The sequence below is a fragment of the Branchiostoma lanceolatum genome, chromosome 7 (assembly GCF_035083965.1).
Source record: "Branchiostoma lanceolatum isolate klBraLanc5 chromosome 7, klBraLanc5.hap2, whole genome shotgun sequence".
In the NCBI taxonomy this organism is placed as follows: Eukaryota; Metazoa; Chordata; class Leptocardii; order Amphioxiformes; family Branchiostomatidae; genus Branchiostoma; species Branchiostoma lanceolatum.
This window is the reverse complement of record NC_089728.1, coordinates 14,500,218-14,515,195: the sequence shown is the minus strand read 5'-3', so window position 1 is coordinate 14,515,195 and position 14,978 is coordinate 14,500,218. Positions and strand designations below refer to the sequence as shown.

Below are 14,978 nucleotides of genomic sequence, written 5' to 3'. Positions count from 1 at the left end.
ACATGTCCCATTAACAGCTATTCTACACCTAAATGGATCAGCAGAAATAACAATAGTTACAGGGTTCATTTAGCAAATGAGATGAAGTTATTCTAGAGAATATTTTTTACATCTACTGTTAAAAGAAGATTTGATTAACTAGAAAATACATGTGGATTTTGATGGGTTTTCTATAATCTATAATTAACGTCATCTTTATGGAATGCATATTCATGTCCACTTATTTGGAATTGTCAGGGTAAGCCAGGTCATTGGAATTTATGTAGCCATATTTATGATGATGATGATTTATCAAATTGGAAACCATCTCCCGGAGAATGGAACAAGGGGATATAAATATTCCATAGTGCTATGTGTACAAACGTCTAAATAATTGCAACTTTGTCCATTTCTTTTGGAAACTGCATCGAAAGCATTTCGACCCTTTCTAAAAGGAGATTAAATTGATCAACTTCAATTCCTCTTTGGTACTATTTCCTTCGTTTGATATTAGATAATAAAATCAACATTGCAGAACTAAAACGTGGTCTTAATGATGAAGCAACCTTGAATATTGACCATCATTTTCCCTTAACCACTTTTTGCTTGTTATCTTATGGTTTAATTTTCTACAACAAGTTTTCTAATCTTCCCTGGTTTGGTGGTACTATAAAGAGAACATTGCAGAACTAAAATGTGGTCTCAAAGATGAAGCAACCTCAAATGGTGACTGTCATGTTCCCACGATTACTTTTTTGCTTTCAATTCAATGGTTTAATTTTTTACAAGTTTTCCATCTATTGTGACAAGTTGTCCATCTATTCCTGAACTCTCTGGCTGATGTGACCCACAGAACTGACTTGGCTCGGCCCCAAAGTGTAGAAATCTACCAGCCTTTTGTCCACAGCCTGAGATAACAGACAGTAGACCTGAGGTCAGGGCTGCCTAGCAACCACCTACATTCCTGATCCCACCAAAGATACCTCCTGTAATTAATCAATAACATTAATATGTGGCAAACATGCAGCATCCTGTAAAATGTTAGAGAGCCAGATAAATTCAACGAGGATGGACAGAATAGGTTTTAACAGAAGTTTGATCGGATGCCATCTTGTAGCCTCTCCACCGTGGCTTGCTCTCATTGGTTAGATTGTGGGTGTGCAGTGTTTACATTGTCTGCTTGTATGAGATGCTATAAGTTTTAAGGTTGGGCATGATATATTTCTGCTGTTGTGGAAACACTACCTGGCCGGGCACAATCCTGATTGGAGATTAGAATCCAGGGGCCTGTGCACAGGTATGCAGGTATAACACAAAACACCTGAGACAAGGATGGCTCATTTCACAACAAAGATACCTGAACGGTATAGACAAAAAAAGAAACATTTCTTACTAAAAAAATATTTTCTTGTAGAAATCAAGAAGACTATTCGTGATGGGACCAGCCCTCACGTAGATTCTTATCGAACAGAAGCAGCCTCTTTTCTCCCTACTCTACAACAAGAGACACCGTATCATTGGCCTGCCCTTGACATGCGAAGGTCAAATTCCGCCAAAAGGTAGACAAAGATCTATCATCTACATATGGCCCGAGAAGTAAGTCATAAAAGAGACGTATGGCTTTCAGCATCTCTTGGCACATCTGAGGAAAAACCTGGCAGCGAAATACCACAAGAGGAGGGCAGTCCTGGCAACAGGTTACTGGGTAGGGGGACAGAAGCCCAGCAGGAAATGGAGGAAGGAGCACAGTGCCCAGGAAACATGATACTGCCAGTGGGTCCCCCATTCTAAATAGAGGAAGCAAAAATCAATCAGCTTGAAAAGCTTGAACCTGAATAATTACCCATCACTGGGCTGAATGGGGGAATAGTTCGCCTCTGTGCATGTTTACCTTTTGCAAGGTTCCTGTTTGAAATGACACAATGATGGTGTTGACAGAGCCTAGTCTTGGCACCGCCCCTACCTTTTCTTCGCACAGGCGACCGGACAAATAAAAACCACTGGTGAGAAAAGACCAGCAAAAATCACACACCTACGGAGAAAATCACATGATGAGGACAAAAGGAGATTAGGTGATGTAGCCGAGATCCCCCCTCCCAACAAAGGGTTTAATGAGGAGGCCCCAACAAGGTGTGCTATTCAGAGTTTCTGGATGCTGGCCAACTTTTCTTTTTTGTTTGTCCAGTCTGGCACTTGTTTCACCAGGTGTACCCCATCCCTGCCTTCCACCTTCTCAAGACAAACCATTCTCAAGTAGGGGGTCCCACCTCCTTCAACCCCCCTTCAACGGTGCCATCTCAGGAGGAAGGAGACAGTAGTCTTTAACTTCAGACCTCCCAGGGCCAAACAAATTACATCTAGGTGCATCTGGCTGCCATGTTGTTTGCTCCTGCACTTTTCTCCTTGACCAAATGCCAGGAGTGCCAATGTCCAACTCCTGGCGGCGTTCGATCCCCAACCAGAAAAAAAAACGTAACAGATGGAGAATTTTCTTCCCATCCCCTAAAAATCGACCTTGTTGAAAATGTTCCCAAATTCATGACAAGGGCACGGGGGCTTGATTGATGGCACGGGGAGTTTGGCGTGTCGAGTCGCAGCCGTGCGGCATATTTAATGACCCTGTCGAACCGCCAGACACCGCGCCGGGAGAATCGGGGATGCGAACACCGGATCCCGGAAGGAGAAGGAGGAAGCCAGCCGGGGCCCCATCTCCGCGCCGAAAAGTTTCCCCGAGCGCCCTAACAGCACGATTCGCGCTGGTACATCGGTGTACGACACGCTTACAGAGTTGTTAGCGCCAGGGCGCGCGGTGGGGATGCGGGCGGGCCATGGAAACGCCTTGCATCCGCACAAAAGGGTCAGGAGGGACGGCTCCTCCGGATAACTTGATCGACAACACCGGAGATGTCGATCGCAGCCGGTGCCCGGGTTTTACAAGTGATGTAGTCCCCACAAACTCTCGCCAAACTCCACAAAAGTAACTCAAACAGGTAGATCTATGTCTTAGAGAGGAGACAGGTGTAAAATGGGAAGGTGTACTTACGCTGGAGCTTGAAGGGCAGCGCCTGTTTGCGCCGAGACATGATGGGGACCAAACAAGCAAGCAAACAAACAGAACAAGATGGCGCGGTGGGGCGAACTGCGGCTGCGCACTCAGCAGACACCTCCCTCCTCCTCCTCCGCCCATCCGTGTTGTCTGTCGACTCTTCACACCTCATCTTCACAACAATACCCCCATCTCTGTACACGACACTCATCTACACTGTCTTAAACCGACTAGAAAAGGACAGGAAAGGGTTGATTTTTAGCCAAACGTTTTGAGAGTTGGAGGGGAAGAGGGGTAAAGTTGACGTACAACATATTTCAGTCGTTGGGTTCACACCTTGTGATGCCTTGGGATAAAACAACGTGTATCGAGTTACCGTAAGATCAGAGGCACCAATAGCATGCCAGACAGACAATGGAAATCGTTCTTACATCATTGTTTCGGCTTTTAGAAAAGAAACTGAGTTTATATTTCTCAGAGATGCAACTTCTTTCTCGCAATAGCTTGATAGAGCAGAGGGGTCACATAGTACAGGTATTGAATGTCACACAATACAATGAACAATCGGAACGCACAATGTCAACATAAAAGAAAATCGAATTCGAATATATGACGTGATATGCAAGCCAGTATCAAAGTACATCTTTTTTAAGTTATGCCTTATGATCACGGTATTTTGATAGCGTGCAACCTGTACCGTACGTAGATGTGAACACGATTATGCAAATTTAAGAGGATTCACGTGGGGTGTCCTCACTTGACCCCACGGGGAGGTTTGTGGTTGGATTACAGTGAGTGAGTGCTGTAGAACTGACGACGTAAAGTAAAACAGAGAAGCGCCACGTGATCAATCTTTAAGCAGATGGTCAAGGGAAAGATTCTTTCTTCTTGACCCTCCCCCCCCCCCCCCAACCTATATCTAGTTGGGCAATATTGAGGGATTGTAACCTTTCTGGCTTCTCACTTCTGTGACGGGTACTGGTGGTGGGTTTCAGGTTAACGGGGCAGTTAGAAAACATTACGATCTTTCCTCAGAACATCTGCTTGGAGATCGCACGTAGGCACACATTCCTGTACCACATCCTTGTATTACCGCGTGGAGAGGACACCTATCTATGTACTTTAACGGGGAAGGGGGCTTTAACACAAGCATATGCATTATACATGTGCTGTGTTGTGACTATATGATCCATAAAAAGAATTCAAGTTTCAGGTATGCATGGTATCAGATTTTTTTCTGCGAATTTCGAAGGACAGAAATAGAGTGTAACGTTCACCCAAGGACATTCCTTGGTTCAATGAAATTGACTTTTTTAAAAATTTCATTGTCAGGGTGACTGAATTATTCTGCATGTAAATTGAGCTATAGGCATTAGCACTCTCTGAGCAGGGTTTTGTTCCAACTTCCCAGTCACTGGACAGTACGAGTAATTGAGAGTAATGGTATGCTACGACAGGTGCCAAATAATGACTGTACTTCAGCCGGACTTTATTCCAAACATAGGTTCGCATCCGATATTTAGAAAGGTCAGCCGCGATGTTGATTGTATGTCTGATAACACGCCACAGTTGGACATGTATCGATCCCTATTATCTGTCTACCACTATCAAAGCACCGTTTTTTTCCGCATGAGTTTGAGTTGCACGAGAGCAATCTCTATGTTGGCAGTGCAAGTGTATCTTTTATACACCCATTCCACGGGAGGCTGCGACGGCTGGGCGACCAAAAGATTCGGCAGATCGCTAAATGAATTTCATAGATAAGGAACGATTGAAAAACATTTAATGTGTTTGTTATCTTTTATTAAATCTTTATTGTACAACATGTACTTCTTGCATCATATTCCAGTTATGAAATCAAGGGTTACGATGTCAGTCGCTGTACGGTCGTCGTTCAGCGATCCCCGTCAAGTGGAGATACGCAACCCCATTCCACTATATCAGGGCGGCGACCTCCCTGCGACCGTGCGATTTGACAGAAATTCAACAAATTTCATAAATAAAAAACGAATGTATTTACGCTTTGTGTGTTTCATTGTCTTTTCAGTTTTACTGTCCCATTTCACATGATTTTCGAATTATAAAGTCAAGAGTTACAAAATCCAATCTAGGTCGCGACGAAGTCGCAGCGCGATCGCCGTCTAGTGGAATGGGAGCCTTACATTGATTCCAATTATGAAGTCAATGGTTTTCGTGACAAATTGTATCTATCGGCTGGCCAACTCCTCTATTTGGCCGATTTCTACTCTTACTAGCCACTGCTGGAGCCTAGTAGAGGCTAGTCAAAACTCAAGGGTTACAAAATCTAATTCAGGTCGCAGTACGGTCGCAGCGCGATCGCCGTCTAGTCCAATGGGGGGGGGGGGGGCTTATACTTATAGCCACCTTTTAAAGTGTGGCTTACGCATACGAGCATAGCCGTCACGGCAGTATGCACTAGTAGTGCCTAATCATGACAATCAGAAGATGTGACAGGCTGAAGGTTGAGTATATCTGTCAGCAAAATTGAAGGCTGAGAGAATGACGTATGAGGCTAGACTAACCTCGTTGACGATAAAATGCGTCACACATCACTCGACCTTCATAACTTATGGCGCAAATCTACAGGGTCAATTTGATGACGTAAACAAATACGTGTTTCCGGTGTATTTCGATTATTACACAGCTTACTTTTTAGTAAGTATATCAAAATAATGTAGTTCCTGCTCCCTACATTGATGGAATGGCGTAGGTAATAGTATTTCATCATTTCTTGGGATGTAGAAACATGCCATCACAGCTACATTGTACACGCTACAAGCGTTATGCAATAGAATTTTGACTCAGAGCAGGATATATATATGTGAAAAATTGTTGCTACAGAACATATTAAAATGAGGCGCTTTTCTAAAAAAGGATGGCAAATGATATCTAAATATCATCAGTTTCAAATCCTAGAATAAAAAGCACAGAGCGCTTGTTTCCGAGTGAAAGTGATAAAGCTGACCGCCAATTCCAAGTTCTGGGCATATTAGGTACAAATTGCTCTACTAATCTCTAATACTTGTGGTTAAAACCTGCATTTATAATACGCTGTGTGCAAAGATGAAAGAAAGCGGTTTCATGGATACCTGTGTCAGTCCAACGATCGAAATCCCACTACAGTGGGGTTCACACACACGGCGCGGCGACCAATCTGCAAGGAGTTTGCAACAAAGTCTCTCTTCTTGGCAAAAAGTGGTTGATATTTTTTTCAGTATTCAGTGGGACCACGTAGAAATGTGAGAGATGAACCGAAATTTTAGATAAGTTACAGACATAGAGACAGACTTACTTACATCATGATGGAGCCCCAAGGTTTCTTTTTGTTGTCAACATTTCGATTCAAAAGGAATACTTGCTGATTTATTTGTGTAAAAGAATGTTGTCCTTCAGAAACATTCCGCATGAGGTCGCATCTAAAAGGTCACCGTGGGACGCTTGGTGGTAGCCTTGGTAGAGCCTTCGTGCCTTCATAGAGCAACAGGATCCGTATACCGGTGTTTGAATATTGCCGTTTCTGCTAAAAACCTCATATGCAGTAGTATTTTTATACACATGTCTAGAGAAGGAAAACCTGCCTTGAGCAAATTTGTAAGGTCTTTCACTAGTCTTATACACCATATAGCCTGACTAGTTGGGCAGCCCTGGCTTTGTGTCCAAAACAGCCAAACCAATAAATAAATCAGCATGTAGTAAAGAAACATTTCCTGATTAGATGTACGTTACTTTCAACAAACATCTCATACCAATGGTGGGCCGTGATTCTAGATACTTCCTGTAGTCTAAAGACGTTGAATCCAGCCATGAATATGTCAATACTTACACGTGGGTCTTACCAAGGAGGTTTAACCTCCTTGGTCTTACTTACTACCAAGTTTTCTGATACAGTGGGGCAGATGCTCCTGACAGCATTCCTCCATAAGTTAGTCTTGTGCTAACCTGGTATCCACCCTTATTGTAGGTACCTGGCCCCCCTAAATTGCAAAGGGGCAGAAGAGACCCATTTCAGCTAGATGGGTCCTAGGCCTGTGTAGCTTTTACCACATCTGCCAAAAAAATGTAAATAAAACCAAGATTTCACCCACCTCAATGGGTCAGTCCAGCCAATAAGAAAGCATGGCCATTTCATTAAGGGATCAATTGCAGGGAAAAACATGGCACAGGTTAAGAAAAATACAAATATTTTTTTGTCCACCTGAGCAGAAAACTGGACCTTTCTGAGCAAAATCTGCCCATAAGAAGAAAAAATATGTCAAACTTCCATTGAGGGTACACACAGTAGGTTCTACTGCACAACTCAATTACTGGTCCCTCCTGTACATCTTTGACCTTCTAAAAATCATAAACCAACCAACAAACGGACTAAGTGTAGATCTTTAATAACGGGTCATGACATGAAATAACATAGCATAAATAACAAATTAGCAGCAGTTGGAATGTTCTTAATTGCAGACGTTGAGCCAATGTATTAGTGGTGTCACAATAGACCAATCCTGACTGTCCATCACAATTTGCAGTTCAACCAATGATAGCATGGCAATTAACAATTTGACCAATGAGAGAGTGGCTGTTTGTCTGTCAAATACATGTATTTGTATTTTTCTATTTCTATTTTGCAGTTCTAGTTTTGACAGAGGTGGTCAGGGCTATGGAATGGGTTCGAGCTATGGAATTTATTTCAAAAGTTTCTTCTTCAGCTTCCTCGAAGCAAAACTGAGGAAAATTGTATTGCTATAATAACCAAAGTTCTTTGTCTTTTTTCTCAACTACATCACAACTCAGTCCAGGTGTTCTGCTGTTGCCATGATTGCCATGTTCAAGTGCATCTCCAGCTCCTCTTCCTGGATATCACCTGAATCAAGACTTAGGTGAGAGGATGTATTTGTGTTGTCATGACTACCAAGATCCATCTCTAGTCCATCTTCCTTCTCAACCTTGATGCGGACTGTATCACGACTCAGCTGAGATGGCCTGGTGTTGTCACAACTGCTGTATAATACTTTATCTTCCTCCTTAATGTTAAGGGCAAGCTGAGGAAATGATGAGTTTGTGCTGTCAAAATTACCGAAGTCATTCTCTAGTCCATCTTCCTTCTCAACCTTAATGCTCACTGTACCCCATGTTGATGGAATGTGGTTGTCATCACTAGCAATGTTCTTCTCAACTCCATCTTTCTGTTTAACACGAATGTGGAGAGTATCAGAACTTAGATGAGAAGATGTAACAGTATGGTCAAGGTCTATCTCTTGTTCATGTTCCTCCATATCAATGCCAACTTCACCACAACTTGAAGTGGTATTTTCACAATTACCCAAGTTCTTGACAGGTTCCTCCCTTGGCCCTGATACATGATGGTCTTGCTTTCTGCTCTTTGCACTCTTGGGCGAGTGTGTGTCGCTACGTTTTCTCAGCCTGTCACGAATTTGAGAAGATGTGCAAGAAATTGAAGTTTTCTCTGTTCCTCCCACTTTTAGAACTTTCTGTCGCGTTTCACAACTACTGCTGTCCCTGGCAGAGCTCTCAGGAAATACTTGGTCATCTTTTGTTAGTTCCTGCATTTGCCTTCTAGTCCTCTTATAATTATGTCTGGGCATTTGTACAACGTTGTCACAACTACTGCTGTCATTGACTGAGCTCTCAGGAAATACTTGGTCATCTTTTGTTCGTTCCTGCATTTGCTCTATACTCCTCTTATAATTATATCTGGGCATTTGTACAACGTTGTCACAACTACTGCTGTCATTGACTGAACTCAAAGGATATACTTGGTCAACTTTTGTTAGTTCCAGCATCTTTATACTCCTCTTATAATTACGTCTGGGTGTTTGCACTCCATTGCTTTTGTCACAACTTCTGCTGTCCTTGTCTGAACTCTCAGGATCCTCTTTTGTTATTCCCAGCAATTGGTTTATACCCCTCGTATAATTATGTCTGGGCGCTCGTTTGCTTTTCACTTCAATGTCAGCGTAGAACGAATTTTGATACGTTACAGGTATTGGTGTGGTCATCACAGTTTCAGTGACACTCTTCTTCTGTGTGAGGCTGGGTTTAGGCACAGGTGGCTGTAAAACCAGTGGAAGATTCGCAGCATCATTCAAGTCTTGGCTGGTATCGGATGTTGCACAACCAGGCCCTACGTAATCCACCTTTACTGGTACACATTCGTCCGAGGCCACATCATCTCTGACAGTATACACTTTGCTGTTTGTGCCTGACTTTTGCGGCCTGAGAAGTAGGAACCAGAGGAAATCTTTATCACTGCCGAAGCCCTTGGCGGCCATGGTGTCGTTCCACAGGGTCAGTAACCCCCGGTCTAGCAGCAGTGTCTTGTGGGTAATCTGACTGCCGGTGAACGCTGAAACCGACTTGTCACCTTTGTAATACCTGCAGTAAAGAAAACACAAATGACCTTCATTTATTTCTCATGGTTTACAATATGAGGTGCTAGCATGGACAGTTATATAAAATGATAGAGAAAACGAAACAGAGTCTGAAAACATCTAGTACCTCTAAAGATTCTTCCTGATTGTTCCTCGTTAACTATGCAAATGATGTCCAAGATACATGTAACTTTTGATACCTTCTTGTTGGTCTGCAATAGTGTTACGAGTAAGTTGTAAAGGTTCCATAGATTGATAATCCACTGCATCTTGAGCATGGTATTGGACAACAGAGACCATACCTCTCCTTCCACTGCTTTTTACCTCCCAAACCAAAGTCAAGTACCCATTCACGTCAAGTAGTGTTAGGAAAGTCGTGTAAAGTGCTTTTCCCTAGACAAAACCTTTGTTTCAGTGCTGACAGAAATGGAACCTCTGACCTTTCAATCCCACCCTGCTACCCTAGCCACTAGACCATGCGTGCCACATGTATTAATAATAATATTAAGTTCATTGCAAGTTCTTACTTGTAGGCTAATTGCAAGTACATGTAACATGGAAGGACTGACAGACAAGTGGTAACAATATAGCATGTGACTATATTCTAGTTCAAATTCTAGTACTGTATTACTAGCACTAAATTCTATCTTATTTGGGTTTGATAAGCCTGTTCATGGTTCCACATGTGCATACAGCGTGTATGAAGTTGACGGACCCTACCTTGTAAACAGTTTTTGATTGACCATGCTTACACATCTACATGTCCAAATGTGTTTTGTCGATGTCTCAGGGGACTTCACATGCACATGCCCAGTTGGAACCATACACAGGCAGTTGATATTGATAACAATAACTTTATTGCAAGTTCATGCCCGAAGGCTTATTGCAGACAAACAAGTACATGGAAATACAAGGGAATCGATATAGTTATCTAGTCTACAATGAAAGTTCTATGTTAACTATGTTGGGTTTGACTTCTCTTTTGAAGGCAGTGGGAAATGAAGAGACCCACGTTTTGTATCGTAGGTGGGTTGGTTGATTTTAGTAGTAAGATTGACTTTTTTAAGTTAGTCAAATGGTGAAAGCTAGGGGAATTGACGGAAGCTGTTTTATATAATTCGTTTCTTTCGGCGTCATATAGAGGACATTGGCAAATGAAATGTATTTCATTTTCCACTGCGTTCATTGTACAAAATTTACACATTCTCTCGTGATATTAAATGTTGTCTTGCCTGTCTAGCAGGAACTTGGCCATCTGATCATCGGTGAGCTCTAGTGTGTTACAGGCGCCCTTCCATCGGTTCTGCTGACTCGACAGGTACACGGGGGTCAGACTCTCCGCTGGCAGGTCTGCGGTGTCTTCAGATCGCTTCCTTTTGCCGATCTGCTTGAGATTGATAGCCTAGAAGGAAATATAACTTTTAAGGGTGGATACCAGTTCGCTGGAACTGATTTGGACCTGCATAACGTCCAAGAACAGAGTCCAAAAAACCTGTAAGCCAAAAACCTGAGTCCAAATAAAACTGAGCAAAGTACAATTTTATTTTTCTATTTCGATTGATGAAAGCGATTTGAGCCTTCCCTCTGACAAAAAAAGGCATTTAAAATGAGTGCAACTTTCAAATACGTGTACCAAATACTGGTTTGTCTTGAAACTTTTATAGGCATGTAGGAACAAGTTGAATAAGACCAGACTGTAAGGTTTGATCCACTGAGTTTTCCACTCACATCAGGAAGGAGAACTAGTCTTTTTAATAAGTGCGTTGGGTACTTTTACATGCTCATGGTGTGGCTCTGCTCAAATAATGGCTTTACATCTCATTCGGTGTCATGAATTTGCATTGGAAACCAAGGGAATGACAACACTGTGGTGGTGAAAGTTTCAAGATTTATTACAGTACCTTGAATTGTCGAAATGATGGTCTCCCTTGACTCCAGTCATGTGTGTAGCTTGTTGCCTGGTTCACCGGCACATCTTCAGTGTCTGCTGATGGCTTCTCCTGGGAGGAAACCTAACATAGAAACTACTATCAAATACTGGTACTTTACAGCCATGACATACAGTATACAGCATAATTCACAGTCAAGACTAATTGGTACAAGCATTCATCTACATGTACATTGTATATATATATATATACATATATATGTCATACACACATGATACACATTATGACATACATACACACACACACATACATATATATACTTATGACAGATGATATTCAGACAATCAGATAATATTCATTCATATAACTAAGATAATGTTACATTCAAATATGCCGTTATCCCGTATAATTTACCAGTAGAGTATAATCTAAGAATTCAACGTATGATTTCAGAATTTAACGTTCATGATAAATTCATATGAAGGGTTCATGATGCTACTTGCCCAAACATAATGCCTTCTATAACTTCCTATCCTAGTGGAATAATTTTGTCGTGATATCTGATTATGATAGCCTTGTAGAACAGATTGTTGATTTCATGCCATACATTGTACCATGTTACGATTGTTGAGCAATAAAGTTCACTTCACTTCACTATCATAAATAACCCACATACCCCACTGTGCTCTTGCCCTGGCTCCTTGGGTTTCAACGGCCGTAGGTTCTGCTCAACATATAACTTTGTCACCGGCTTTGACAGCTCATCTTCCATAAACAGGGTGGGAACGGCGTCGAGACTGAGGAAAGTCTTCGAGGTCATGTTCAGCCTTCTTTTCATAAGGGAATCTGCGAAGCAGCTCTCCTCAAAATGTCGGGAACACACCTTCCAGGTGTCGATGATTTCGTCGTCCTGCGTCCAAATATCATCGGGACTTTCGGAGGTTTCGTCACTTACTATGTTATCGAAGTGGTTCCGAATGTTGGCGAGCCATTGCTGACGCCGCCCGGTGTCTCTAGGAAAGCTATGGAATGTTATTCCCTTCATTTGGGCAGTCGAGGACTTACAAACAACACACCGTCCCATCTTGGGCGTTCCTTTGTTTTTGTCACACACCTTTCAAGATGGCGGACCGACAATGGTGACCTGTGACGTCACGAGGTCAACTAGGGACAGCGCCTTTACTGTAAATCTTGAAATGTTTACGGTGGTTTTATTTTGGAAGGTTTCGTGTATGGTACAATGGATGTGTTCTGCTAATGTATTAAGGTTATTAATGTAAAGATGAATTGTTTTGATGGCGAATTCAAACAATCATATGCGTGAAAACCTCTTTCCCCCTCCTACGGCGAAATAATACCACCGCAATATAAATAAAATTACAGTATGTCACCCTTCTATAGAAATAAATTGTTAGGCCATGTTGATACCATTTGATGGATGACATCCGCCCGCATCAATTTTCGTCCGTTCCAAAAAAATCGACCATACTGAAAATAGTCCAAAGTAGCTGCGAAATGAGCTATGCTATGCCAGGAATTGCAAAACGGATACTAATGTGGTAGAATGCCAAAGTCAATCCTAAGTCAAAGACGAAGATTTCAAACAACAAAAATTGATAATCCATTGTTTGGTACACAAGGTTTTTTTTCAATAGTCAGAAGACTCCTTCAATGGTACACACAAGGAGCTTTAATCCTTGGTACATCGTTCTCTGAGTCCATTTTGTTTTTGGCCAAACTTTTTTTCGCGCATGCACACTTACAAAAGTTTTGGAGCAATAGAAATTGGCCAAATGGACAGTTATTGAAGTTTGTCATAACACCAGCCTGGGAGTACATCGTACTTCATCCTGTCTATGCTATTCTCTCCGCCAGGGTGCGCTGTTCTCAGCAGCGCCACGTAGCGGAAAGGATGGGCTATGCGCACCTGTCATGCGGTCCCCGAAAGGGAGGGGCCGTGGACTTGTGATTGTCAGGGAACTGATCTTATTGGTCAACTGAGGAATAAAGATGCAAACTTCTTTGCCACAAACTGTGGAATTACCAATGGTATGGCATCTTTGGAAGTCGAGTATGGCGCTCTGAAAAAAAAAGTAATTTTTGGTTTCCATATTTTCCGTGAAAAAGTACTAGTTGTTTGTCAGTCGGTAGGATCACAGTGTGAACTAGCCTCTGTTGAAGACGGCGTTATTCCGTCCAACTTTGCGTAATTTTCTGATAGCTAACCGAGATCTGATGGTCGTCCGGTGTCGCGCCAAATTTTTTGCTTTGAGCTTGCGTGGAGTCAGGCTCAGGGTTAGGGTACTGTGTTATAAGTTAGGTTAGCGAAAGTCACTGGGTCACTGGGCCCTAAAGCCACTTTTTCCGGGTGGTCTTAGTCGTACAAGGTGTCAACTAAGTGTCCTTATAAACGTTAAAAAATGTCGTGCAAATATTTGGCAGGGGCAAAATGTAGCTTGACACCGGGCATCAATCAGCCCTCTGCAAGCATAAAACCCGATAGCTATCAGAAAACTGCACGTAGTAGGAGAAGAAATGTGTCATGTCCGCTGAGGTCTGCAACGGAGGCTAAGACTGGGTTTACACACGTGTTTTTAGTCGACTCAGGACTGTGCAAGGAGAATCCTAGGCCACTCAAGTAGCGTTTTCCTGAGTAGGAAAACTCCACTTGAGCAGCCCAAAGATCCTCACACACAGCCCCGAGTCGACTCCGAGAACTTGTGTGTAAATCTGGCATAAGGGTTTCCCACGAGGATGACAGCTACGTCATGATGGATGCACCTGTCGGTGCGATGACAGATCAAAGTCCGAAGTTCCTCCGCTGTCCGGCAGGTGGACAAAGCGCAGGAAGGTCCGGCATGCCTGACTCTGTACGTCATCATTTCTAGTCTTCAATAAAATCGTTTTGTCGCTGAGAAAATAACAGAAAATGGCCAAATGGATGAGTGATTTGCTAAAGGAGTTACTCGGTCTTAGAACCACAGATTTTCAACCAAATATTGTAGTTCTATAGGCAGCTAGCATTTGTGGGAAATTGTTTACCCCATCATTTGGCCAATTTCTACTATTTTTCTAGCAACAGAAGTAATACTGCGTCATTCCGGCGGAAGCCGTCGTGAGGGTGGCCGCCGTAAGGACCGTGGGACCAGGCGGGCGCCTTAACCCCGTGTTTAACACACAAAGCGATCCCGTGTTCCGGCTCTTTAGACTAATTTGTCCCCTTAATTAGCTCTTTCTTTACAACACTTCTTTGCTGAAAAGGTGCGAAGTGGTGGAGCCCTATATTCCTTTGTCGCACCTGCAAGTGAACACCTTGACAAAGAGGATTCGCCCCACCTGGGGGTGAGGGTTCCGACCCGCGGGGTCACAGTACACGCCGGGCGCGTGGTATCAATTCTGCTGAGCATGAAAAGCCTCATTGACACATCAGGGGCCAAGAGGGCCCGCGACAAGGTCTCGTAACCGACCTGACGAAACCGATATCAAAATAATCCCCGAGTTTATTTTGCCGCGGCTGTCCGACGTGCGCTCCCCGGAGGAAGTGATATCCCCCCGACCACCTGTGTGCACCTGCCCCCGGCACCTACCCTCCTAGTTTCTCTAGGGAAGAAGGCGCTTTGTTGTATCTGTAACATTAATCCCGGCAACGCGATCTCTCCCTTT

The 14,978-nt window shown here is 43.0% G+C and overlaps 2 protein-coding genes across 3 annotated transcripts in view; both read right to left on the bottom strand.

Annotated features, from left to right (window-relative positions):
- Positions 1-3,198, bottom strand: part of LOC136437803 (ras-responsive element-binding protein 1-like) — a 29,122-nt gene extending 25,924 nt beyond the window's left edge. Inside the window, exon 1 of the mRNA XM_066432281.1 lies at positions 3,023-3,198. Within this exon, the coding sequence (XP_066288378.1) occupies positions 3,023-3,197 (175 nt within the window). The 5' untranslated portion in view covers position 3,198. The remainder of the gene's footprint in view (positions 1-3,022) is intronic.
- Positions 3,199-7,409: 4,211 nt separating this feature from the next.
- LOC136437808 (uncharacterized) lies at positions 7,410-12,522 on the bottom strand. Of its 2 annotated transcripts, none has more exons than XM_066432294.1 (4): positions 11,992-12,522; positions 11,328-11,426; positions 10,659-10,828; positions 7,410-9,430 (listed from the first exon to the last, which is right to left on the bottom strand). In XM_066432294.1, exons 1-4 carry the CDS (start codon positions 12,397-12,399, stop codon positions 7,825-7,827), a joined length of 2,283 nt encoding a protein of 760 aa, XP_066288391.1. In that variant the 5' UTR covers positions 12,400-12,522; the 3' UTR covers positions 7,410-7,824. The 2 variants fall into 2 exon arrangements, with proteins under 2 accessions (XP_066288391.1, XP_066288390.1); XM_066432293.1 differs by having other exon boundaries at positions 11,328-11,438; positions 11,992-12,521.
- Positions 12,523-14,978: the final 2,456 nt, after the last annotated feature.

Coding starts and splice junctions, on each gene's coding strand:
- LOC136437808 (XM_066432293.1), bottom strand. CDS start 12,399: ATGGGACGGTGTGTTGTTTGTAAGTCCTCGACTGCCCAAATGAAGGGA. Junction 10,829..11,327: donor CATCATTTCGACAATTCAAG/GTACTGTAATAA, acceptor ATTTCCTTCTAG/GCTATCAATCTCAAGCAGAT. Junction 9,431..10,658: donor GCCAAGTTCCTGCTAGACAG/GCAAGACAACAT, acceptor TCTTTACTGCAG/GTATTACAAAGGTGACAAGT.